The sequence below is a fragment of the Vidua macroura genome, chromosome Z (assembly GCF_024509145.1).
Source record: "Vidua macroura isolate BioBank_ID:100142 chromosome Z, ASM2450914v1, whole genome shotgun sequence".
Taxonomy (NCBI): domain Eukaryota; kingdom Metazoa; phylum Chordata; class Aves; order Passeriformes; family Viduidae; genus Vidua; species Vidua macroura.
This window is the reverse complement of record NC_071611.1, coordinates 8,074,205-8,101,527: the sequence shown is the minus strand read 5'-3', so window position 1 is coordinate 8,101,527 and position 27,323 is coordinate 8,074,205. Positions and strand designations below refer to the sequence as shown.

Genomic DNA, 27,323 nt, shown 5'->3' with positions numbered 1-27,323 from the left:
TCAGCTAAGCCACTCTGAAGACAAAGGCAAGAAAATAATTACAATTGATTACCTATTGAAGTCTCTGACTTAATGGATACCTTATAAATTCAGGATCTTTGAGAACAGTGAAGAATAGCATTATTGTAACTAAATGGGAACTTTGGTATCATGCATATCTCCTGTGTAAGTGTCATGACAGGAGCTGCAGAACCAGAAGTTTGAGGAACAGTCTGAAAAAGGAAAACTTTCAGCATTGTGAAATGCTAATGTTGGGAATTAAAAATGCAAGTGCAGGCAGAGATCTTTTAAACAGCAATTTAAAAATACATATTTTTTGAGTTGCATATTGGTCTTAAGAATTATCACAAACATCTGAGATCCATACCAGTAATGTTACAATAAAAATACAGTAAGATATCAGCAGAGGAAGCTCCTAATGTCAATACTCCCTTTCATATCAAAAGCAGTCAAAGCCAGAAGGCTGAACATGTAGCTTCAGGGCAACGACTGATTTCTCTATTCACTACTTCCAAATAGTGTCGGTGAAAGTGTGCATCTCTCAGGCTATGTCCAGATTACCCCTGCCTCTAGCTGTTGGCCAAGTAGAAATACCCCTAAATCTCCATGCTTCTCCACTTCCCTTGCTCTGACGTGAAAGGCAGAACAGGATAAAACAGCTGAACTGACAAACATTAGAACTAAGGCACATCAAAACCACCAGGGCTTCAAGTTCCATTAGAAAAATTACAGAAAAATTACAAAAATTTGCATTGGAAATGCTTCAGCATAGTCTCCAAGGGTGTTTGCAAAACTATCAACTTTTACTAGGAAGCATCAACTAGTGGAGCTTGCAGAAGCTCCTTTTGACAGTGATTCATACCAGGGTTTTGATCTTGAAAAGGTCTTCTCACTGAAAAATTGGGAGTTTTGAGAGAAATAAGAATCAAGAAATTCAAGGGCTCTGGCACTGGTGTCCCGATCAACAAATAGCACAATCTACTTCCTGCCCATGTTTAAGTGGAAAGCCTGAGCTCCGTGGAGCCTGCAGCTATTAAAAGCATATTATGTCCTTCTTCAAATATGTTGATAATGGCAAGACACATTATCATCAACAGAAAGCTGGCATAATTCTTGTTTCTAAACTCCTTCAAAGAGTTATTTTCCATGTCATCAACTAGTATCGTATTAAGTAAATAGGATCAATGCAGCTAATGAAGGGCTAAAGATTTCACAGCCGTAATAAAAGAACATAAAATATTAAGTTAATTTTCATTCAGGTATTTATACATAATCGCAAAACACTTCCTTTGTTTTCTTTGTAAACAGTTTAATACTTGAACATCTCAAAAAATATTTTATGATGTGTGGTGGCTAATTTAAAGGTAAAAGAAAAATCTAGAGCAGCTCTATCAGGTGAAAGTCATACAAGAAGTTCAGGTTTTATAAATAAAAGCCAAGCATTTTGCTGCTTTTTTGATTGTCCCCCTGTGATAAGGTCTTCCCTCAAGATACTTCTAACAACAGCACTAAATAGAAAAAAGAAAGAATTTCAAGCCTCTAAACTGGCAGCTCAAAACATAACTCAGTAGGGTAACTCTGAAATCTGAGGGCTCTCTAAGGTTGTCATCTTTTACATGAGTCTTTACTAGGGTTAGTGAATGTGGTAGAATGATTGAATTTACTGAAAAAAGAGAGCCTGAGTTTTAGGTATTTTAAACTGGAAGCTGCACTTGCACAGAGCAGTTGTACTGAACACAGAGCCTGAACCAGTACTTCAAGTAGCAAGGCGGTATGTGTGCCTGCTGGGGGGGTGATTTATTCTGCAGTTATAAAGCACATAAAGGTGCCTTATGAATGTTTAATGAATGAATGTTTAATTCTCCTTTTTAAAAGTTGCATAAATTGCAGTGTTAGATGTATCCTCAGTTGTATCTATGGCTCCTTCTCCAGAAAGGAAGCTAGGGCTGACAACGTCCATCCATAGATAATTTCCTTAAGTAACCAGAGTTAAGATAATTTATGTCTTCTGAAGCATCCAGCATTCAGTTACACAGCAGTATGTGCAGGGTTTTTTCCTGCCTCTCTTTTAAGACTGGCCTCCCCACTCTAAATACCTACCTGTCAATCCTCTTTCATACATCAAAAGAGACACTAAACAAACTTCACTTTCCAAACCACTTTAAACCACATTTATGGCATAGCATGCAACAAAACTCTAATAACCCCTTGAAAAAACACAAAATGGAAAACATCTAAACAAGAGACAAGCAACAAAATATCAACAAATTAACTAGGGAAGGAAGCCTGGAGCCAGAAGTAAGAGAGCATAGTTTATTCTTTCGTAGCAGAGCAATAATTTTACTGCAAGGTCAAAGCAAACTGAAAAGCTCAGCTGTACTGAGCTTTGGCCCAAATCAGGTGGGAGTGCACCAGATCATAACCAAAGGCTTCTCAGACCAAAAATTAACTTTGCAAGTTAAAAATGGACAGACCAGGAAGAAAGCAGTATAGGAAAATAATAGATTCCTGGTGTAGGCAACAAGCTTAGCCTATGAAAGAAAGCATGAACACTTCTTCTAAAAACCTGCAAGATTTCTAAGCTTCTGTTATCAAGCAATGCATCTCGTGGTGGGAATTTGGTAGAGTTTAGTGAAACACAGCAGTGGATGAGATGATAGCACAGAGGAAGCATGTGAAAAATGTCTGATCTTGGACTAGGAAACAAAATCAGCTTACAGAACCTATAAAGGATATCAGTGGGAGGTGTAAGAAAATGTGCTATCACAGCAAGTGCTACTTTTCCAAAACAGAGGTCAGATCATAAGAAACTGAATTCAGGCTACTTAAACCACCAAGAAAATCTGGACATAGTTAGTAATAGATTAGTATCTCCTCCTCAGTATCATGAAAATAGATTATGAAAGCAACTAGTTGTCTGAAGTCTTCATTGTGGTAATATATATTATGAATCAAAATCATGTATTATGAATCAAAAAGAACCTCAGGCTATTAAGAAGCCACCACAAGGAACATGCTTTCTTCAGCTGCATCCCTAATTAGTTTTGTTGCTTTGAATACTTGCTTTCTTCATTTTATCACTCTATTACAGAGAAGCTTAGAGAGACAGTTTCCAACCTATGCCTTCCGTGATGGTGAATACTGCCATTCTGGATGTACCAAGTGAAATATTTAGCAACCAAAGTAATATTTAGAAGAAAGAGTAGAACACTGCTTTCCAAGACAGGTGTTTTATTTTACAGTAGCATGGTGCATCCAGTTAGCACTGACAAAAGACTAAAAGCTGTGCCAAGATACATTTCACTAAAAGATGATGGTAATACTTGAAGATGTCTTTGATTTAAGGACCCATAACGAACCCTACTATATAACTGCAACATTGCTACTGTTCTGCTCTGGGGTATGCTATTAGAGATGTAATGGCAGTGAAATTCACAAAGTAATGTGTTCTTATTGTCCTTCCATAAAAATGACTGAAAGGACTCATACATGTACAGTTCTCATGTTAAGTGCACTATGGCTGAAAAGAATACAGATGCTGTATTTGACCATTTCAAATGTAGTATGCTAGAATTTTGCCAGCAGAAAGCAAGGACATCCTGGATTTCAAGACAGAAGGAAACTCCTTAGCTCAAAGGATGCTAAAATTACCACAGAATCCTGCAACTATTAGGAATTTTTTTTTTTTTAATTTCCCCCTCTAGCAAGGAGGGTTAACATTTATGTCACTACCCATGACATTAAAGGTGCCTCAGGTATCAGCATCTGCCAAAGATATTAAAAAAAAATAATTTCAGAACATGTCCCCTGGCAGAAGGAGGGTACCTAAGAGAAACAGGGGAGAATGGAAGCAGGTTACTACTGCTTGCAGTGACAGGCAAGTTCCCTCCCAGGCTGCCTCACCTTCCCAAATGGCCTTAGACAACAGGCATGAGGCCCTGGAACAGGATGGACAGGCAACTGATCATGTGGACAAGATTTTCTTGCTGTGTTGATCCTCCTTTCTCTGCTGAACAGCAACAGGACCCGAGGGAACACATGAAGAAGTGTCAGGGAAAGTGTGGGCTGGATATAGGAAAAGATTCTTCACCAGAGGGTGGTTGGGCACTGGAACAGGCTCCCCAGGGAAGTGGTCACACCAGCACCAGCCTGACAGAGCTCAAGAAGCACTCGGACAATGCTCCCAAGCACACAGAGTAAATTTTGGGGCTGTCCTGCACAGGGCCAGGAGTTGGACTCCATGATTGTTTTGGTTCACTTCTGACTCATGATATTCCATAATAAATATAAGTTTAAAAATAGAAGGAACATTTTAAACATTGATCAGAACAATTAGCAAATTAACTTCCTGTTTTCAAGGTCTGTTTTGAGAGGCTGGTGGTTGTTGGTGCTGCTACAAGACTGTATTTGTCCTTCCACAGAAGGCCACTCAACATGTAATGGCTGAATGTGAAATGGCTGGGACACTTAGGCAGGCCATGAAAATGGTTGAGATGCAGGAGTTAAAATGAAAGAGGGCACATGAAAGGAATGAGACTGGGCAGATTAGGCTTTTCTCCTTAGAAACTGAACTCAACAGACAAGTTGAATGCACAGCAGGGGACAGACACATAATTTCTATCCAAGGTTGCATGTTTCACTCAGTTTGATACAATGGGGAAATATGTAACAGTATTTTGAGACTAAAAACTAGCATGTTTTTCAGCAAGTCTCTCGGACATACAAGCACACAACATCTGCAGAGACAGGGAAAACTGCTTGCTTATCACTTGTCTCATTTATCAGACTCATTTGCCTCAGAGTTACAGTACATACTTTGCTATTTGTCAGAAATGGAAAACATTCCTGTACTTACTCAGAGGTTTAAGTGTCTGATTAAACACTCCACTTAGTGCAACGGAGCATGGCAGAACAAGTGCTGTACAATACAACACAGCAAACTGAGATGAGTAACTGCAGGGAAAGGACTACTAAGTGCCTTTCATCAAGCATGCCAAGAAGGGCAGACATCTCTTTTTTTGAGACATATCCTGAAGAATTTCAGAATCTAGGTTAGTGCTCAACAAAATGCTATTACTATCTTAAACCCAAGGCTGGTTTTAATTATCAAGCCAATGCACGCCACAGTATCAGCAGAAACATAGTGGGTTGCTTCCTTTTCCTCCACTTTCCACATACAATCTCCACCTGCTCCATGAGTCATTACTCACAGACCACTGTATTAACATATATGGATTTCTTGGGCAGTAACTTAAACAGACCATAGAACTCAAGTCAAGATGTTGTAAGGACTGAGCCTCGGGATTCTCAAAAATGAACAGAATATGCCATTTTGCTATCTGTAATACTTTGAACTGTCACTTATTCAAATATATGCTCAAAAACAGAGACAAATAACTTTGGCTCTATACAGGTACAGCTAGCATTTTAAAGGATTGCTTGGCATTCAAGCAAGAGAGGAGGATCACAACTTCCCATGCTGATATCTCAGAGTTCATCTCCCACAACTCTGCTTGACTGAGACTGAAATAAAGTTGCAGTCATTAGTTCAAAATGTTAATGGTCATACTTTAATATCTGCATGCCATCAGTCTGGCTTTCAGGCTTTGTGCAACGACAGCGCCTAATGTGAGGCGCTTTTTTCCAATCTTTTAGTTTCCCTAAAGCCAAGTATTAGCAGCTGAGCATATTAATGTGAGGTTTTCTGGGTTTTTCTTGCTTACTGTAATACTACCAGTAGTAACTGGGTTTTTTTTTTAACATATTTGTAAAACTACTGTATGACCACTGTCACTTCTACATAGAATAGAGATATATTTCTATCAGAAATGACAGTGCTCTTAGCTTGATCTGGATGTCACATCATACAATGATATTTCCCACAGTCCTAACCACATTCCTGGTTAATTCCACCTTCATACAGGCAGAATTTCTTCCAACAGCAGTGGACTCAGAAATATACTCTAAAGGTACTTAAAAATATATGAAAACAAATAATATTTCTGTATTTTCTGTTTTCCTAATATATGCTTCGAAATTTTCTTTTATCTGTTTGCTATGTACTTTTTCAAACAACAGCCATTTAAAATTCTATTTTTAAGAAAGTATTTATAATACTAATGCATCCCTTCAGTCTTCAAAGATTTAATCTAAAAACTAACCTAATAGTTAAAGATTAAATCCTTTTTTAAATTAAGGTCGTGGAGGACTGGATTTCACTTCGGACTTTTTAATGTAATCATTTTCTTCTACCATCATTGTCTAGCCACACCCAAAGGCAGGCCTTAAGTCACACAGAAGTGAGGACATTTACACATCTCCACAAAAAAGGTATTTACTCTAGAAAGACAGTTTACATATTCATCACCCTTTTCCCTTCCTCTCCTTTTCAATTCCAACAAATATAGGCTCTTTCCAAAGACATTGGATAGATTTGATCTCAAGGACAGGAAAGTGACAGTGGTTTAGAATAGACTTTTTTGATCCCCATCAAGGCAGGTTATCAGTTAACTGCTTAATTCTCACCAGGCCAAACAGCCCTAATTAAAAAAATAATTTTAATAAAAGTAACGTAAGAAAACTAAAAAACATGAACAATTTAGTTAATTATATAAAAACAAGGCAGTGCCAATATTCATACTTACAGGCTGAGGCTGTTCTGCAATACAGCAGTTGAAACACAACCAAAACTCACTCATTGTTCACAGTCTGAAGTGGGAACACGGATGAAAAGCAGGATTCAACCTTTGTACTAAGTTCTTTGAACAGGTTTAATTTTAATGGCTCCAATGTGAGAATCTTCTTTTCTGATGAACTCTTCTCCAAAGACAAGGCAGACCCAGGACAAAGAACTTGAAGGCAAAAAGTTATTGTAGAGTCTTCTTCCAGAAGGTTGATCCCAGCACCAGAGAAATATTATGTATGCTTCTTTGGTCCCTAGCGTTACGTGAACCTGAAAATAGAAGTACATTAATCAAAAAGAGAGAATACAAAGAATCTCATGCTCCAAGCCAGCCACCCACACCACTGATTTCTTGGTAATACCCTGATCACAGACTGAAATATATTAGCAAACAAGGCATGCACTTTTTTCTACAGTGACTCCCAAAAATGGCATATACCATAAATCCATATGAGACTTACATTCCAGCTTTGGGTAGATGAAGTGGTATCAAGGACTGCCATCCAATCTATTGGCAGTCATCTTGGTTGGTTTCTAACTTTCAAATATCATTTCAGAAAGTGGTAATTGCCCATACACCCCTTTATCTTCTTAGAGAATTGTGCCTGTTAACACATTATACTTCTCAATGCATACATACACTCACACTGTGAGATTTAAATGGTATTTAACCTCAACCCTGTTACACAATTGTCAGTCAAAGGTATGCTTTCCTAAATGTTGAGGAAACAAATACATTTCTGTTTATAGAATATTTGCAAAATGGCTGGACCTGGTCAACACAATGTATTTTGTTTCCTTCCACCCTCTTCTATCCTATACTTCATTTACAGTTGACTTCAAAATAGGGTATTAGTTGTAGACCTTGAAATTGTTTCCTTAAACCTCTATAACTCCTCAAGTGGAACAAATGAGGCTCCAGATTCCAACCATTCCTTTGCTCAAATTATGTTTGTTGGTAAACCTCCATTCTGGTTTGTTTCAGTAGGAGTGCAATAAAAATTCCTGTGAGACTTCACTTATCTCACCACACATCATAAACTTTACTTGAAGAGAAAGTGAGATAGTGAATATTCAAAAGTTTTTACAGGTATACTCCTTAATAATTCTTTATACAACTGCATCTTCACTCACACAGATGTTTCCACAACTATGTAATTTCTATTTCTATGCAATTCCTCACAGTATGAAGTTGTTTGGAGGCTCCATGCATCGGTACACACGTTCTGTGGCAGAGCATCTCCACTTTGCTTCCACCTTCATTAGTTCTCTACGTGCCAAGCACATGAGCAAACATGTCCCTCATTTATTACATACGTGCCAAGTCACTGCACTATGTGGCCATGACTAGCCATGTACTTTCCACAACTACTGTCTACAACACGCACAAAAAGAATACAGCAGAACCTTTTCCATCTCCAAAGCTTTTGGGAAGCTCTCACACTTCTTGGCTTTTAAGACACTACCTGAAGCTCTTTGAGAAAAAAATGCATGCTGCAGTAAAAACATCTAAATAGCAAAATCCCATCTAAAGTACTCCTGTCTCCTAGCTTTGAAAAAATCAACTGATACTGTCAAAATTAGGTTTATCTGCCTGTTTCTGACATTCCTTGCATAAAGATCAGAACAGGAGGGGGGCGGGGAATATGCTTTGCTAGGTTATCTTATTGTTAACACCATATAAAACAAAGCAATTTTATTAAACAGGATACCTTGAGGGCAAGAAGGAAACCTAAACCCCGCTCTGACAAAAATACTTCTATATAACCTTTTGCTTGTCAGGCACTTAAAAAAAAGGTCTTGGTACAGTGCTAACATGACGTATTTTCACTATTTAAAGGATGATTTTCCTCCTTTAAAGATCACCATCTAAATCCCACGAATGAATCAAGAAATTGCAATAAAACTCGGGTTTCAACAACCAGTAGTGTGAAACCCAAGAATGAAAATAGAAGTCTCTACAGAAGTTCTCACTCCACACCTAGGTGGCTTCACACCCATTTTCTAAATTATTCTGGTGACTGAAAATTTCATTAGCTTTAAATAGCAAGAGTAACAAAGAACACCTTGACAGAAAAATACTCAGCTGTTCTCTACACGCTCAGAATTTGCATGCTACACAATTCTTTTCTAAATTTGATCCAGTATGTTACAAAATCAGAAGTAAAACACAGTTAACTCCTATTAAGCATGCAACATTTGACAATTCTAGTCCCATGTGCGTACAGCTTATGTCTCCTTAAGAGCTGGTAGATTTACTTCTAAGATAGGTGTGAAGTTGTTCTGAAACACAGCAATACCTAGCTGTTCAGATTATGAGGAACTGAGAAATCAAACATTCAAAGTTAGCATTTTAAAGTTTGATATATTCTAAGCTGCTAGAGCAAGGAATGGGTATTACACAGTGAGCTTTTCATGCTCTGTAAGTACCCCAATATTCTGAGTTGTGACTCCTAAAATTATGATACCTGTTGCTTCCTTACAATCACTTTCTAAGTCCAAAACTGACATACCAAACTCTTGTTCTCACAGAGGGTTAACTTTGATCCTCCTGTTACACCCAAGTACAGAAGACATACTCTGAAGGGACAGGAGATTCCTTTTGTTGACCTGTCTCTGTGTTTGTTCACTGACAGCTGGCAGACTCCTCCAGCTCACTGCAGCCTCTAGCACTGTGCAGAGCTGAAGCCCTGGGAGCAAACCTGAAGGGTTTGTGTGGGCACCTGCAAGCCTGGAAAGCTCTTCCTGGTCGCAGAATACCCAAGGACACAGAAGCCTTGCTCTACCACAGCTGCTCTCTGCATGCAGGACTTGTGATCTCCAGGACAGTCAAAACTAACTCCCTGCCTTAGATCTAAAGTTTTCGAATGACAAATCCAAGCTAAAGATTGTAAAGAATAATCTCTGAATACATGTTTATTCTTAAAAAGGCATTTTTAGTTCTATAGCCTGTAAGGTACTACATTTGCCTTTAGTTTGGAGTTCTGCAATAACTAACACTTTTTCAATCTGTTGACTTCTTATTAAAACACACCGCTGACATACCAGTATGTCTGGAGAATAACATTAACTGCACCTCTTAAAAGGCAAACAAATGCTTAGCAGTATTATTTAGAGCTCTGGAATTTCATACGACTTCCCAGTCTGCTAAACAAGTGATTTTTACAGGAATGAAGTTAATATAAATATCAGGTATAAATCCATTGCACCAACGTGGAAAGAAAAAGCAATTAAGCTGAAAGAAAAAAGGTGCATTGGTGCTGTGATGTTAATGACAACACACTAAAACTTCTTTTACATTGTCAGTTGCTTGTTTAAAGAACAAGTTGAAGCAGGAAAATTCTACTGTTCAAATTATTGGTTATAAAGAAAGAAAAAAAAATATCATAGCGGGCCTACAGCTTCTAGTCAGGTAATTATGTAATATTAGCACACCAGCAATCTCATGGGAAATTGTTCCTGCAAAACTTGAATTGTACCCCAAGCCTAGCTGCAATTAATGAGGTCTCAAAATACAAGCAATATTTCCCTCCTTTTTCATATGATTAAGATTTGAGTCACAGAACCATAGAACAGTCTGGGTTGAAATGGACTTTAGAGATCATCTTGTTCCAGCCTCCCTTCCACGGGAACACCTTCCACCAGCCCATCCAACCTGACCTTGAACACTGTCAGGGATGAGGCATTCACAACTTCTCTGGGCAACCTGTGCCAGTGCCTCACCACCCTAACATAGCATTGTTTGCAGTATTGCTGCATTTGTCTATGCAGACCTGCCATATGCAGAGCACAACAGAGGCTGAAGAACACACTTCACAGTAACAGCTCTGCCACCCTTTGATTTTGCTCTTTGCTCAGTTTATGGTGCTCAGAGTGGCAGAACACCATAGAGCTCACATTGAAAAGACAAGACAATTACTCTGTCTGAACCAGAAATTTATCAGAGCGATGAGTGGTGAAAGACCAGTTTGCTTTTCCCATGTAAACTTTCTGAACTCTGAATGCAACTTATTTTAGAGTGGATGATTCACATTATAGAAACACACAGGATTATCATGCTGAACAACTTTGTTGCATCTTAAGGTTTATTATACCTTAGTTATGATATCAATTTCATAACATTTATAGAAATTCTAAATATAAAGAAATCAAGATTTTAAAAATAATACATTGTTTAACATTTAAAGTGAAACACCAATAATGTAATTTTCTTCACTCTAAGGTTTATTCCACAGTGGCTGGTCTAAGGCAAAAACCAAAACTACTGCTTACTGTTAAATACCAGTCACAAAGGCAGGAAGTGCAAGCACTGCACTAATGATTAGTGGACAAAGCACATTTTATTACATTATCATCCATTTTTCTTACTAAAGCAGTATTAGCTTTTCAGTGAGAAATATACAGAGCAGGAAAGGAGGAAAGGTGTTGTCATGCACTAAATAGTTACTTAGTTGTTGTTTTGCACTGGGTGATTGGGAATTTGCACTGAGTAGTTTTTGTATTGCACCATGTAGTTTATGTCACATTGGTCTGTTCCTCACACCTTTCCCCTCCCTGCTAAGCCTCAGGTGTGGTGGTCTCTCTCTGACCTGCTCCCCCCTCCCCTTCTCCTCACCTGTATCCCATTGGATGTGACTTCCCAGTTCCGCCCCACCCCTCTCCCCTGGGCTCAAAAACCCCTGGACGAGACATTCGGCCTCTTTTTTTCTTCTGGACGCCACCAGACGCCTCGGCCTCTGTTACCCCCTGAGGTGTCACCTGGATCCGAGGTGGCTCCTGATAATAAACAGGATTTAGTCCCGAGGAGAAGAGCACTTCCCATCTTTTATCTTTGTCCATGTAGGATACCCCTGCACCGTGCTCAGAGGGGACCAGGGGATTCTTACAGAAAGGTAAACTAAGACATCAATTTTCCCTCTGAGCTTTTCACATTTATTGATATAGAACAGGTTAGACAGCATTTACCTTAACTGATGCAAACAGGAATATGCACTATGCTGTGGAGAGTCAAAATAAAACTATTTTTTAACTATACAGCTTGAGAACAGCCTGGTCTTTTCAAAAAGGCATCCTTTTAAGGGTGAATTTTCTATATCCTTTGACTGTATACCATTCACTGTGGCTTTACACAGGAAATGTGGAAACAACACTCTTTGACAATCACTTGAAACAAATAAAACCACAGGAAGAGAAAAAAAAAATTACAGAAAAAAAAATCTGAATTTAACTAGGCTTGCTCCAAAGCTCAAAGCACTATTTAAGGAGAATGGGGAAAACAGGGTTAAAAAAAAAAAAAAAAAAAGGCAAATAATGAACCAAAATCATGCCATGCCATGGTATGTCATGACACAACATGATGTGCCATAATAAGCACATGTAGGCACAAAGTCACGACCAAGCCCACTAATAGTATTTTAGTCTCAAGTATTTAATAAGAAAGAAACCTTCCAGTTATTCTTACTATAGGAGATTTATCCTATGAAATATATGGGTATTTTGATTTGGTTTTTTTTGCCTTAAAGGCTTTGAAAAACTATCATTTCTTTCAATCCTGCAAGCTGTAAATAGAAAATTATAATCTCTGAGTGTATTTTTAAGACTTCTTTCACATTTTGCACTTTAAATTTCTATTGTAGCCACACTATTTCCTCTTGATGATGACTAAATAAAGTCATGTGGCAACTAGAAATGAGGGGAGGAGAGGACTAAGGCATGTCCAAACCAAGAGAGAGGCTGTGCCCGTGCACATTTACATACACTTACAGCTGTAGCAACCAGAGGAGTCTCTCCAGCTCTCAAAGGAACTGAGAGGTGTTTATTCATTTGCTAGCCTAATTTTTTGAAATAAAACATTCTACAAGAAGCAAGAGGTTTTAAACAAAGACAACCTACAGAGAAAGTTGCCTCCATTCATGAATTTTGTATCAAAAACTTTATCTCATCAGGGCACTGAACTTACAGAAGCGCTCTTCCTCCATTCCCTATACAAGAACAGACACTTCTGGGCACTTTGACACTGATTTTTATGCAGCAATTATGTTCTGCACTTCCAAACCTTGAGAAACCTTGAGCTGCAAGTAACTCTTGCTACACAAAAGACAACATTCACCATCAACATAGCCTGAATAAGGCTGAAATCCTTTTTTCAATTCCTCATAATCTTCTCATATTGACTCTGCCTCCCAAGTCCCTTAGGTTTAGTTTCAAGACATTTAACAATCTTCTTCAAAGTCTGAGTTAGACTTTCTTGTACATTTTTAAAACCTGAATGTATATGTCCTGACTCTGTAAAAAGGTTATTTTATTCATGTCTTTGTGATAGTTTTTTTTCACATTATTACTGAAGTGGTAAGACTGTAGGGCTTTGCTTTGGCATTATTGGTCAATTGGAGTCAGTTCTTATTTTTTCCCCCTATTAATACTGAAATAGTTTTCATTAGTATATTTCCTTAAACAACTTAGAAATAGGTTGTACTTAAATCGAGCTCAATACAAACTAATAACCATAAACAATTACCATTATAAGAGCAATTTGCTTCTGAGTTAAAGGTTTGAAAGATTCTTGAAAACAGGGGAATAGTATGAAGGTACTATTTATAGCTTACTTAAAGGAGACAGACAGGGTGATTTTTTTAACTGTTGTTGTAGCTAATAGTACAGAGTCTAGCTTTAGGAACAATCACATCTTTCACTGAACACCTCCAGATTTTGTGCTTTCAGTTTGTAGGAAGCCATCACAGGTTCCTCTGCAATAAATGTACCGACCCACCTGGAATAATACATGGGAAAGCAGAAAAAGATACAGAAAGGAAAACACAGGAAGTGTTTAAGGAGAATTACTAGGTTTTCCTTATCAGGTTCCTGATAGCCTGAGAGGGAGCTGTAAACAAGGGGATAGCAGGAAAGCATACAATTCTGTCAAGGAAAGAACAGCTCATGAAGTGTGACAGTAAAGACATTTGCAAGTGCCAGCTGTGACGTTAAAGCAGAAAGGCTCTAAACATTTTTACTTCTTTTTTTTTTTTTTTTTTCACTCTCATCTGCAACTGCTTGAATTTTACTCTGTTTTTTTCTTCAGAGTAAAACTCTGAAGTTTTACTTCACTTACATTTATTTATTTCAGTTGAGGGATCCAGCCCTTGAAAGGTCCTTACTATATTGGGCACAGAACCAACAAATGAGACAGTACCACCTAGTCATATTAAAATTCTTCTTGTCCATTTCTTTTCAAAGCTTCCTCCTGTCTTTAATTAATAACTACATTTGATATATAAGGGTTCAGTGCGTCTTTCTGAAACAGCCAATTCATAGCTCATACTATTCCCCACACTTACATGCTCACAGCAACCTGCTTCTCTTGAAACCACAGCACTAATAGTTCTGCATTATGAAAATGTAGAAAGACTAATAGAAAACTCATAATCAAAAATTTTTTACTAAATAACAGGAAGGCAAACCACAGACTTAATAAATATGTTCTGTCCTACCTAAGACATAATCTAGGCATATTTTGCCCTGCCTCCAAAAACAGCCAGCTAAGAACAAGTAAGAAGCCTTTGAGAATTCACTCCTATGGTTTAGAAAATCTGATTTCATACTGACTTATTTGCATTTAAAAAATGGTGTTAGACAAGATTTTAATTGGTCAATAACATTTTTTTCTTAAGTGGCAAGTCCTATAGAAGGAAAAACAATGCTTTTCTCAGCTAGCCTCCTTGTTACTTCTAATAGGTAATACCAGGGAGGAAAAAAGTGAACAGGGGAAAGTAATGGTTCAAAGCAAACCATCAATAACGTACCATTTCTGTAAAGAATGGAAAGAAAGAAACCCCCAAACAAACTTTCCTGAAGAATGCCCAGTTATTATTATTATTGCCATGTTCTACAGTAATGATGGGGAATCCTCAACATTGGCATCCATGGAGACCATCATTTTAAAAACAGTGCAGCATTAGAGAGAATGGAACAGTCTATGCTCACAACATACTACATGGCAGACCATACAAGATGCTGAAAGGACCTGTTCTTAGTATGACAATAGATAAAAAGCATTACTCACAGCATTTAAAATGTTCTTTTTTCCACAGGAAACTAACACATCAAAGCAATATCCAAGGGAAGTTTGGGGTAGAGGAGAGGAGTTAATGTGAACAGGAGAAGAAAGGCCATTAAAAGTGCAAGAGTTCACAGAGGCAAACTCTTAATAGTACAGTAAGTGTTTCATATCAAAAAATATATCACTATGGTATACCACTATTTCAGCTTTTAACCAGCCACTATGAAACAGAAGTGCAACACAAGTGTAACATTGTTCCTAAAGACCTTTTAATGAACTTCAGGAAATTATTGCTGCTACTTCTGTTGTCCCTGGTGTGCGGTGCCAATTTACACACTGAGACAAGGGATCCCTATCTTTTTATTCTAGTTTGTGCAAAGCATGAGCTTTGGCCACTAAAGGTGACTCCTCAATCACCAAAACTTTACATCATTTATACCTTTCAGCAAACAAAGAAAGCACAGGTCACTGGCTACAAGTTACACAGATATCTTTAATTAGTATTACACCTTTTACTGGTTAAATTATTCTCATGTTAAGTAGTTCACATGCTCAGATTTTCTCCTGAGTTGGTAAGTTTCTTTAGTTCATGGGCTGTGAGTCAGTGGTCCCCGTCTCCCTCTGCCAGAATTACTTTTTACCCAGTTGCAGCTGGTCTCAGCACAGCTGCTGTGTTTGCTTTATTAGTTTCTTCCTTATCATAGGAGTTGTGCCAAAAGTCCTTGTGGCACATAAATTGTGCTTTGTTTTTGTCCACTATTAGCAGTACATTCTTCTCCCCTAGCTTTGTCAACCTCCCTCTGGGTCTGAGATCACAGAAGAATGTCAAAGCCTAAATCTTAACAAGGCAATTCTACTTAAAAGTAATTTATCTAATACCTGGACATCACTTCTTCACCTCCCACTTGAGTGCAAAACAATTATGAGACCAAGCGCAGTAAGCAAAAGCAGTCTCACATTTTGTGGGACTGGATAAGTCAATTTCACTGCTACCCCATGAAACTACCCAGGATTCACATGGAGCCATCTGAAAAGCCAGATGAATTATCTCTGTTCAAGTCCTCCCCGGCATGTGACAGTGCATGCTTCAAATGGCAAGAATGTATCAGCAGGATGTCTTTGCTTTAACTTTCAGTTCCACAGCTTGCAAAAAACAAAACTGAAATACGTTTTTGTTCAAAGTGCAACAGAACTGGGTATTTTTAATCTGCTATCATTTAAGGCCTTACCAGTCATTAATAATTGTTCTCTTGACCTTTTATAATTTCTCTATTATTAGCTTGTTTAGATGACTTGAACTCTGTATATGCATGCACATGTAAGCACATGGGAGATGGCTTAAAGAAACTTAAAAGTTAAGACAAATCACATTTTCAAAGATACTTTGGGTCACTCTAGAGTAGAAGTGCAACATAGGACTTCTGGAGTGGGTACTCACAGAAGTTGTAGGCAGAGGCCTGTGAGTTCATGCAGTCCATTTTTTCAAGTGTACCAATTCCCAAGAAGCAGTACATTCTCTTTTTACTGCCCAGTGTACTGTACTTTCAGAACTCACTTAAATGACCACTCTGCAGCTTAATACAGGTGACATCTCGTAACTGTTCGCTCATTTGAAGAGCACACACACAAGAACCACACATACACAAGTCTAAATTAGGCTTTAACTGGTCTGAAGTGGTATCAGTTTCTCCTGACTAGACACTTGAGAACAGTATATCGAACACTTGGTGTATTTTACATGCAGTGCATCTTCAGACAGAAAATGGTGCAGAAATATCACCCAAATTTGGAAGAAAAAGCAGGATGTAACAGGGCATATGGCAGAGCCAGAAAGCAAAGAAATTTTAGAACTTATGAGAGATGGAAAAGTGCTAACTGGGCCTGTTTAGATTTCACTCTAAAGATAAGCATGGGGAGTGGCACCAGTAGACTCACAAAGCAAGTTTCATAAAGAATTATCTAGTCAGAAACCTGGATTCATGTAAAAATCCTTTCCATAGCATTATGTGTGGTTGCAGAAACCTGGATTCATGTAAAAATCCTTTCCATAGCATTATGTGTGGTTGCAGACCAGACCATGTGGAAAGAAGAAAACTGATAAAATGTTTGTCTTTTTCCTATTCTCCATCAATAGCCAGAGATTAGCTAGCACATTAATGTGTAACACACAGCACAAAGTGATGCCTAGACAGGAGGGTCATGTTTCATCTTTTTCTAGCAGTATAGAGCAGTAAATGCTTCTTTCTCCTGCCTCCAGACATTTCTTAAAGTCACTTCAGGGAAAGGAAAATCCAGACATACCTACAGCAACAAAGAAATCTGGTCCGAGTACCATAATTTAAGTATGCCATAACGCAGCTAACAGTGTCCTAATTCTGTAACACTTATACAAGTGCAAAGAGAACAATGAACTGAAATACAGCTCCTGAGAAGCACACAAAGAGAGCTCCTATGCTTTCCCAGCAGAGAAAACCCCTTTCAGTCACTTCTACACACAAGAAACCTGCTAAATACCGTGACTGCATGTGTGTGCACGTGTCCATACAAAGCCACACACACAGCCTACAATTAGTAATTGCGGCAATCATTAAGTATTTCATTCCTATGGCTAAGGCTCTCATGCTATATCCACCAAGTACGAAAACCACTAACCAGAAAGCTAACAAACATCTACAAACATCAGATAGGCAGCCTGTACTAGGAGAACAACTACAAATTGAAAAACTTTCTAGGGATACCTGGTTTAAAAAAAACCCATATATTAGAGTTGTAGTTAGTATGAAATAACATTTTTTAGGTCAACAGTATATTTTGATTTTTTTGCTGGAAAGATTCATTTTTCAAAAGAGAATGAAATTCAGAAAAGGGAAAATTTCAGAAGCTCTCCAGATTTTTTTATACACACATCTGCTCTCACTAAGGCATTACACATGCACAGAGTTATATCTCCTTACTAGCAATAACACCAGTACAGGGTTGTTTATCATAGAAGAAATACTGTAATTTCCAAAATATCTTATTTTGTGACTATCTTCAAATTTCAGCTTGATTCAGATAAAACACATTAATAAAATGCACATTAATTAAAAGGAATTACTGTTCTTTGCTTCTCCCTTTCCCAAACTGAAATTCACTGCAAATGATCCTTAATATCGAGTTAAATTTGAGTATTTACTTTACTCTTTCAAGTAAGTACTTGACCACAGAGAGCTCTTGCTGCTTACACTGATAAAGATGCTTACCTCCACAGAGTATGAAAAAAATGCAACTACCAACAAAATCTTGAAAATCCTCACTGACTTTAATTTTGTGATAGATAGATGCTTACTAATTTTTTTTGGTTAGAGATCTTGCTGTTTCGCAAGTCCGTGATGGATGAACCCATTCTGAGTGAAAAGTGCTTTGATCCAGACAGACACCATCAACAAGGTCGTCTGACTGAAGTCTGTCCTGCTGAGCAGAACTCTGCTAGGCTATATCTTCACAGGAACTAAGGAATCTAGGCTATGTCCTACCATGAGCTGACAGAACCAACCTGAGCTGACTGTGATGGGGTCATTCCCTCAGCGTTATCTTCTCCAAGCTGAACAAACCAAGTCCCCTTAACCACTCTTCAGAAGTCTTGCCCTCGAGACCTACCACCATCTTGGTCACCCTCCCTCTCTTACAGCTTTAGATAAAAAGATATTTAGATATTTAAATTGTGTAACCCAAAACTGCCCCCACAGCACTCAAGGTAAGGCTGCCCCAGTAAAGAGCAGAGCAGGACAATCTCCTCCCTTGCCTGGCTGTGATGCTTTGCCTGATGCACCCCCGACTGCCGCATTGGTCCGTGTCTCACAAACAGGATGGGATCCTGACTGGTTGCAGACTTAGGATTTATTATCTGTCTGTATCATACAAGCAAAAAGCAAGAGACACAGGAAAATAACAACATCCATGCAAATCCAGATCAGAGACAAGATGGCAGCCCATGCAAAGCCTTTTTCTACATACTCTTTGAACCAATAGCGTAAAAGAAAAGGTGTAAAGTCATTGTACTCTAATCAATTAGAAAAGGACCCACGTGGGTTTAACATTAACAAAAGGACTTCTGTGAACCTCAAACAATACACAATAATTCATTATTTAAGATGGAAACTTTTTTCTATCTTTACAAAGCATATATCTAGGACTTTTCACATCTTGAACTATCAGTAAGTTCTTGTTCTTTCTTGTTCTTTATGGTAAATATAAATGTATTCACTTGGTTCTTAACATCCTAGCTTCCCATGAGAAGGTTTAGAAATTTCCCAGCCTTTCTCAGCTTTATGTCTACTTTCTGGGGCCTTTTTGCACTTTCTAAAGTCTTTTACCTTTTTATATTCCTACACCCCATGACAGAGCTGGCCCTCCTGGCTGCCAGGGCACTGCTGACTCATGTTCATGTTCAACTTGCCAGAAAAACCAAGCCCCAGATCTCTTTCCAACTCTCTTTCTGGATGGCTGCTTTTCAGACTCTTGCTCCCCACTTTGTATATTCAAGCAGCATTACTTTAGATCAGACAGAATCTGGCATTTGCTCATTTTACATTCCATATGGCTGGTGATTGCCCAGCTCTCTAGTCTATCCTGATCTCTCTGCAAGGCCTTTCTACCCTCAAGGGAGTCCACAGCTCCTCTTAATTTAGCAAAATCAGTAAAGTTAATTCATGTAGGACAACTTACTTAATATCTACACTCAGAGACCATTTTTTAAAACTCTACAGAGCACTGTCCCTAAGATGGAACCCCACTAGCGCAGATCACCAGTCTGACGTCACCCCATTCACTGTAACCCTTTGCGCCCAACCCATGAACCAGCTGCTCACCCACCACATGATGTCTTTATCCAGCTGTGGGCTGGACATTTTCTCCAGAAGGGTCCTGAGAGAAACAGTATTAAAAGCTTTACAGAAATAAAAAAAAAAAAGATTACATCAACTGGCTTTGCTTGATCAACTAGGTAGGATACCTTGTAAAAGAAAATTAAGTTTGGTAAACAGATCTTTCCCCTCATGAACTCATGCTGGTTGTAACCAATGACTGTATTGCCCTTACGATGTCTTTCAATAACTCCCATACCAAGTACTGAAGTGAGACTGACAGGCCTGCAGTTACCAGTCCTTCTCACCTTTCTTGAAAATTTGATTTAAACACTGCTTCATTTGCATTCAATTACTGCTTAATTGATTACCATTTAATTTCCATTCAATCACTGATTAATAGTAATTTGATCACCATGTAATCACTAATAAAAGCCTTTTAGTTAACATTATAACCATGACTTCTCTTAGTTCACCTGCCACTTGGCATTTTATACATTGGGCAATATGAACAGTTTTACCAAATTAAGTTCAATAATAAGTTATTAAAATTTAGAAAAGTAAACCAGGTAGTGACATCTAGCTTTAAGCCCAAAATACACTACGACACCTTTCCTACATATGCAGAAAAATAACTAAGTACATATAGTCAACTTAAAATAAAAACACATGGCGCACAAATTTTCAACACTTCAATGCAATTTCATTGAAGATACCAGACTGATTGACCTAGTTAAGAAACAAAGTGCTATACAAAAAAAGGAATTTCAAAATGTTCCAGAAACATTTTAACAAAGTACATATTCTCAGCAGAACAGTTACTGCTCTTCTGCAATCTGAACCCAAAGGAAACTAGATGGTCTCCTCAGAAATGAGTTGCCTATCTTGCCAAGGAACACTGACTTGTGTTCCCTGTGTACCCACAAAAAGGTCATTATTGTTAAAAATATCCATTTGGGAAATGTCCTGTGGGTAATATCTCAGTAGCAGAGTAGAACTCACCTGGAGTTCTTCAGCCAATGAAAAACCACTGCAAACCTCAAACAGTTTGATTTTCACAGGAAACACCCACATACACAGTGGTGTATGGCTTACCTACATTGACAGGTATCCAGGGAAAGGAAAACCTAGAAGAAACCTGTCAAGGCTACAAGCCATTTTTCCTACAAGCTTTAAATTTGCTTGTTCAAACCAGTAAATCTTAAACAGATTCACTGCAGCTCCCAAAAGCGAAAGCTGCTGACAAAGCCATATACAACATGCAGTACTTGTTCACTAAATATGGAAGAAATGCTATGTCTCTCAATTCTTAGCTTCTCACTATAAGGAAGAAAATAGGTAATGTGAAAAGCATACTCTGACACCAAATAACCACAGGATGACACTATTTGAACTCCGCAGTGAACTCCTAGTTATAGTAACAACTCCAAATTGTTGTTATATATTAGACTGTCATATATTAGACAGAAAATATAAGCAATATCCTGTTAAAAAACAGGCATATTCACAGACAGGATATAATCTGAGAGATGTAAATTCAGTCTGCCAACAATACACTAATAAATTGCAGATTATCCCGTGTCACAAACTCTCCTATTTTATCCAAGAGCCGAATGTGTTTAAATGTGCTTAAAATATCCTTCATAGCATATGAATGTGTTCAAACATGCTTCATAGCATAAAAGACTGCTCTTTTATATTCTGAGTTTTGGGGGTGTTTTTCATAAAAACAAAAAAATCAAACAAACCTCAATTTCTTAAACTGTCAAAACCACATTCCTATGAAATAAATTGTGAAAAATATAATTTATCAACTAAAAGACCCTCTGTTCTCTGTGATGCAAAGTATTTTCTGTAAGTTACATTAATAAGCATGAGAGGACTGAGACATTATACGTGGACACTTCTTGTTTTGTTTCTCAGAACACAGAGAAGCTTTCCAAGATACATCTGGATTCAGCAGATGGTCTCTTGCCTACCCTCAAAATAGCTTTCTAGGTTGTGTCTATTTCACCATTAGCTTGAAAGTTTTCTGTGAAACAGAAGCATTGGTTTGCTTAAGATCTGGGCTGTGTGACAACAGGGGACAATAACCAGATCAGCAGGTATACTGGCAAGATCTGGAGCAGATTCTTGGCCAAGGGTGCAGCCACTGGGCATCCAGCTGGCTCCAGACTTCACCCCAGGAGGAAAACCCTGGGTCAGGGACCTCACACAGCCTTCCAACCCCCATGTACAGCCTCGTGGATATTATCTACCTCTGCAAGCACCCTCAGTGCAGGTACCTGACGTCTTTAAAAGCTGAAGGAGAAAACAGATGGATATGTAGATTACTAAGGTTTTATTTTTTCTCCCCACAAGCAAACATTGGATTCACCTGAATTACATTTACACATTCATTCTGACTGGAGAAGTACTTCAGCCAGCTGGCTCTGATGCAGTCATGCACCTGCTGTTAATTCTCTTCCTTAAAAATGAATTTTGTTAGCTCCTAAGCATATTTTGCACCAGAAACACCCTATTATTTTTTCCCCAATACATTCCAGATTAAACTTATCTCACACAATATAAATTATATTCACTGGAGGCAAACATGACATTTGCAAAGCTGAGTCATGCCAGCTACTTAATACAACCTCTTTTAAAGAGGATTTAAATAACACAATTTTTTTAAAATCAATTAATCCAGGGACTGTGAAGGTAAACTGTTAACCTTATTGTTGATAGAAGATGTTTTCCGCATGCTAAAACTTAACTCACAACAAAGTTACCTGCTTCCCAATTAAATTCAGTTAGAAAAACTCTACTTCATATCCTGCTACCCCGTGTTCAGAAACAGATCTTCTGAATGCAGAGTCAAACACAGTGCTTGTGCTACCTGGGATCCTAATTAGATCCCAATTTCATTAAATAAAAATTAACAAGGTGTCCAGCTCTTCTTATCACGTTCATGTTCTTGGACTGATCAGAGAGTTTTATTCTGCATTAGTAAATACCTATCACAACATAAGATGTTCCCAAAAAATCTTAACCACACAAAAGAGTCCAGAAAGAACCACATCACAATCCTCCCTGCCCCCAAATAAGGGTATTTAATTATTTAGCTCAAGGCCAGACAGCATTTGCTGTTTAATTCCTTAACTTAGCTTTCAGTTACTTATGTTCCCACACAAAAACTTCTGCCTTTGAATGTCTGTTCTTAACATAATTCACAGATTAGAGACAAATTTATTAACTAAGAAATCAGAAAACATTCTGGAAAGGAGGAAAAAAGAAGGCAATAAAGAACACAGTGGATATGAGACTAGATCTGCCCATGGTTAGATACACTACGCCTACAGAAGAGGCAGGTGTTTAGTTGTCTGAGATGTGATTTTGTGCATAATCATTGCGCTCCACATCCCAAGATGGCACCTCTGGAGATGCCAAATGTGGCTGCATGTGAGGGAGCTGACTTGCACAAGCAGAGCAGTGTTAGCCACACCAGACAGAATTCTGGAGCAGACTACAGAAAGTGAGTCTGGCCCAGCTGCTGCAACTCCCACAGACAGACATGACTGGCCAAGCCTCAGAGCATGGCCCCTCCCAAAATGCCTCCCTGCCCCTCACACATTTTTGTACTTCAACCCCTCCATGGCCATCCCTGTAGGTTTGACAGCTGGGCATCCAGAGCTAAATCTAACTTTGTTTTTAAGATGCGATAATTGCAAAGCAGAGTCATGCCATATGGCCTAGCTAAAACTTAGTTCAGACAAGTGTTTTTTCGCCTGAAAAATGCAGTGTATTGCTATCCAGCACAAAGAAATCAGAGCTGCATCATGTGAAAACTAAAATAACTACTCCTATATAATTGTAACAACAACAACAAAAATAGGTACTTAAGAGATTTTGAGTCTGGCCTAAGTAAACGCTTTACAATAGCACTGTGCTTGATATTGTAAAATATCAAGTTACTTGCCCATTGCTACTACATAGCACTGACAAGCTCAGAGCATGTTGCCAAGTCAGACATCTTGTATGACACTCGTCTGTCAATTTCACAGAAAGACACTGCTGCTCTGAAGGGAAACAGAGGTGCCTAAGCTGAGCATAGATATGGACTCCTCATTTAGTTGATGCTAGCTAGAAAGTCATCTGTTAACAGAGTATTTTTAATCACTGAGAACAATGAAGACACCAGTACAGTGTTTTCAACAATAAATAAAAACTCGAAGTTAAATTACAAAGGATAAACACGAGATCAAGTTATCTAGCTTATTTATCAAACACAGAAGGTTTTTATTTGCATTATCATGCTTTCAGATGAAAGATGGAAGCATAAAACACAACTTCAATTACAAAAATAATTATTATGTCCAAAACACAAAGGACATCGCTGATATAACTGGATTGTTATTTTCTAAGGCAGGTTTGCAAAATAGCACTTTTGTACTCTGACACACAGACTCCAGGCCCCTGTTACTACTCTAACACAGACTTAATCAATTTATCCATTAAATTAAGCTAAATGGTATAGGGGAAAAACCAGAATGCTATTACCAAAATGCATTTCCTGGAGTTTTTTCCTAAATTATACAACAGTCTCAGGAGGCAAGTAGTGGAAGTTTCAGGCCATTATTCAGTGGGGGAAGAAATGAAAAGGTTCTTGATGTATGTTAAAAAGCTACATTACCAAAAAAAAAAAAAAAAAAAATTCATTAATGACTGAAAGATTTCACCAGAACTTTGAAAAATAGTACCAAGCAGGTAACCAGCCCATAGCTTTCACCCTGAACAGGCATGATTCATCATCTTAGATCCAGTGACTTCTTTGCTACAATTTGTGGTATCAATTTTGAGATAGGATTTTCACAGCAAAGGCTGGTAGTTACTGTAAAAAAAAAAATCATGCATTTATATAAGGATCTTTGAGTATAATCAATCATCATGAATTCTATTTATAGTATTTAACAGGAATTAGTTTAATTGTTAAAACCAAACAAACAAATAAACAGGAAGCTCATGGCAGGTGTAAGGAAGTCTCCTGACCTCTCCCTCTTTATATGTGTGGGAGACTAAGGCATGCAACAATTGTATTTTAAGACAGCCAGGAACATTCGTAGTCAACTTTGTTCTAAGCACATACATTTCCAACATTTCAAGGACTTCCATGTGTATCTTTTCACAGAGGTAAGGCATTGGAACTGCTCATAGATGCAAGATGTCTCTTTAGAGACAGAGATCCTTTCATCAGGCCAACAAGTATCTACTAGTTTTTGAAATTCTGTATGTTAATCTTTTACAGTTTTATGAACAGACATAACAACAGTAAAATATGTTACCTTTTCCTAGAAAGCAACAGATATAGCCTCAGCAGAAGTTGTTCTATACTCTGCTCACAAAACTCTGCAGTTCATTGAACAGTATGCCTTGAAAAAAGCCCCACTGAATACACACTGCTGATTACTTTAATCTGTGATGTATTTAAAAAGAACTCTACACATCTGCCTTGGTATCTGTTTTCATTGCATTCTAGCAATACAACTATAAAGACATATTCAGATAATTTCATGACAAAATCACATTATTTTAAAGGGAATTTTTTCAGTTATACAGTTTTACTGCTCAGAACAAACATAACAAGTGGTCCTTTGCATGTCTGTTATTAACACACGTTGCTCCTCAATTAACATATATTAAGAGAAGACCAGGTTTAATCCTTCTTTAAGTGGAAAGACTGACTAAAGTAAGGAAATATAATATGAATATACTGCAGTGGCTGCAGAAACTACTTCTCTACTAGATGGGCAAAATTACAGTATCCACGTGGCAAGTTAAGATATATACTTATCAAATTTTAGGTACTCTTAGTAGTGTCATTCCCCTTATGTCAATCTTGTGTATTTATAAAAGCTCTGCAGTATCCTCAGCAGCTCTTTGACAAACCATCTAACAAACCCCTAATGGATATAGTGAGTCTGTTCTTTAGGTAACACTAATAAAACACATACACAGTTGTAAGAGTTATCAACGCTTACTTGCCAGATACACACCAAGCAAAATGTGAAAGAAGATTTGTTCTCTTTGCTACAAATAGGCAACAATACAAGACTAGAACTGTGCCAGATAACACTACATTTCTCACTGTTTATTATTACAAGGGTTTGTGCAAGTCTAGATTTTTGTATCCTACTTTGAAAGGATTCTCATATGACATAACAGGATTTTAAAATGCCTCATTTTTTTCACAAGATACAGACTTTATACTTGAGATTACATATAAGAGTCAAAAGCCTTGTAAGTGAGACAAACTGCACAAGAAAAACAGGTTAAAAAAAAACCAAAACACAGTTTGGAAAGAAACTTTAGTTACTAATGCTGACATACTGAAGTTACCAAATCTCTCTTGCATTATTTCAGTTAGTTACCTGCTTGCCAGCAGGTAAGGAAGGCAAATGAAATTCACACCATACTACCCTCTAGTTCCCAACCTTCTGACCTAAGCAGAAACCCTAAGTGAAGCCTAAAAAATAAACAATGTTTTGACCATAGTATTTCTCACGCCAAAACAATCACAAGGCATGGAGTACTTCTCCTGATAACTTGAAAGTCATGAAGTCCTACACAAATGTGAAGTATAATACTTGTGCTGCCTCACTATGAAAAGAATGCTGCTTCCACACAGAGTAAGAATCTCAATAAACATAAGCATGAAGACTCAAGTGCTTCTCGCATCATACAAAACCATTTACCCACTTGAAACAGGGAAATACAAGTTCCTTTACTCAAGATCACCTACAGATTTTTCAGACATCCAGCACAACAGGCAGTTTTTTGTAACATACATCACAAAGTCATAAGGAAAATGGTAGTGACAACTATTGCAACTCTGTATCAGGAAAGATTACCAGGTTCCTTCGAGACCCAAACTAGCCAGAGACAGCACAGTAAATTACAAGGTTTAGCTCCTGATGGACTTCACATCAGATGATTTCAAGTTTAAACCCAGAAAATAAATACTTTTCCAGAACCTTCTACACTACTCTTACCATCTGGTGTCTTATTCTACTCTTGTGCCAGGTAAACTTGGTTAATAAGTTATTTCTCTTGGTAATTACTTAGCTCCTCCTCTAAGGACCTTATTCAGAAGCATCATCCTAGCTCCAACTGTTATTATGGAGAAACAAGACAAACCATAAGAATTTCCTAATATTCAAATCCGCTACTTTTACTGGTACTGCCATGGTCAACACATGCTTCCCTTTCAAAATAGAGACGTAGTCTCATTTAACACAGCAGAACTTGTCCCATGCCCTCATTGCAGCAATACAGAGATATAAACCACTGACTAGTACAACAGCTTCATTTTCTCTCAAGAACTACTGTGGCAAATGATCACAAAACAGGCATTACACAAGTTTTGAAAAGATAAAAATAGCCCAAACTAGTACACTGCCTTTTACAAAAGAGGTACAATGAGATATTTTTTGACTTTGAGAGAAGATTTTCTTTAGTTCAGAGGAGACACTTTCCCTGATCTCCAGTTACCTTAAACTCCTAAGCAGCTTTGCAGACACTTCTGAAAAAGACATTGTAGTATCTCTGAAATATATAACTGGTATTTACAACTGGTAAATATCTTCATACTGACATTCACAAACTGCGGTTTGCTTTAGTGCTCTGTCTGCACACTACAGAACTGCTGAGAAACTCCACTATCATGACAAGTTAAGCTGTAAAATTCAGTGGAAGCCTCTCTATC

The 27,323-nt window shown here is 37.9% G+C and overlaps 1 protein-coding gene across 5 annotated transcripts in view; it reads right to left on the bottom strand.

Moving 5' to 3' along the window:
• CDC42SE2 (CDC42 small effector 2) overlaps positions 1 to 27,323 on the bottom strand; it is an 85,254-nt gene that overhangs the window by 27,539 nt on the left and 30,392 nt on the right. For 4 of the 5 annotated variants that reach the window (XM_054003571.1, XM_054003574.1, XM_054003572.1 and 1 more), the window contains one exon: positions 6,645 to 6,952. In XM_054003571.1, coding sequence (XP_053859546.1) covers positions 6,645 to 6,698 — 54 coding nt within the window. In that variant the 5' untranslated portion in view covers positions 6,699 to 6,952. Of the gene's footprint in view, positions 1 to 6,644; positions 6,953 to 27,323 lie in introns of those variants that run through there. The other variant, XM_054003570.1, reaches the window with a different exon arrangement.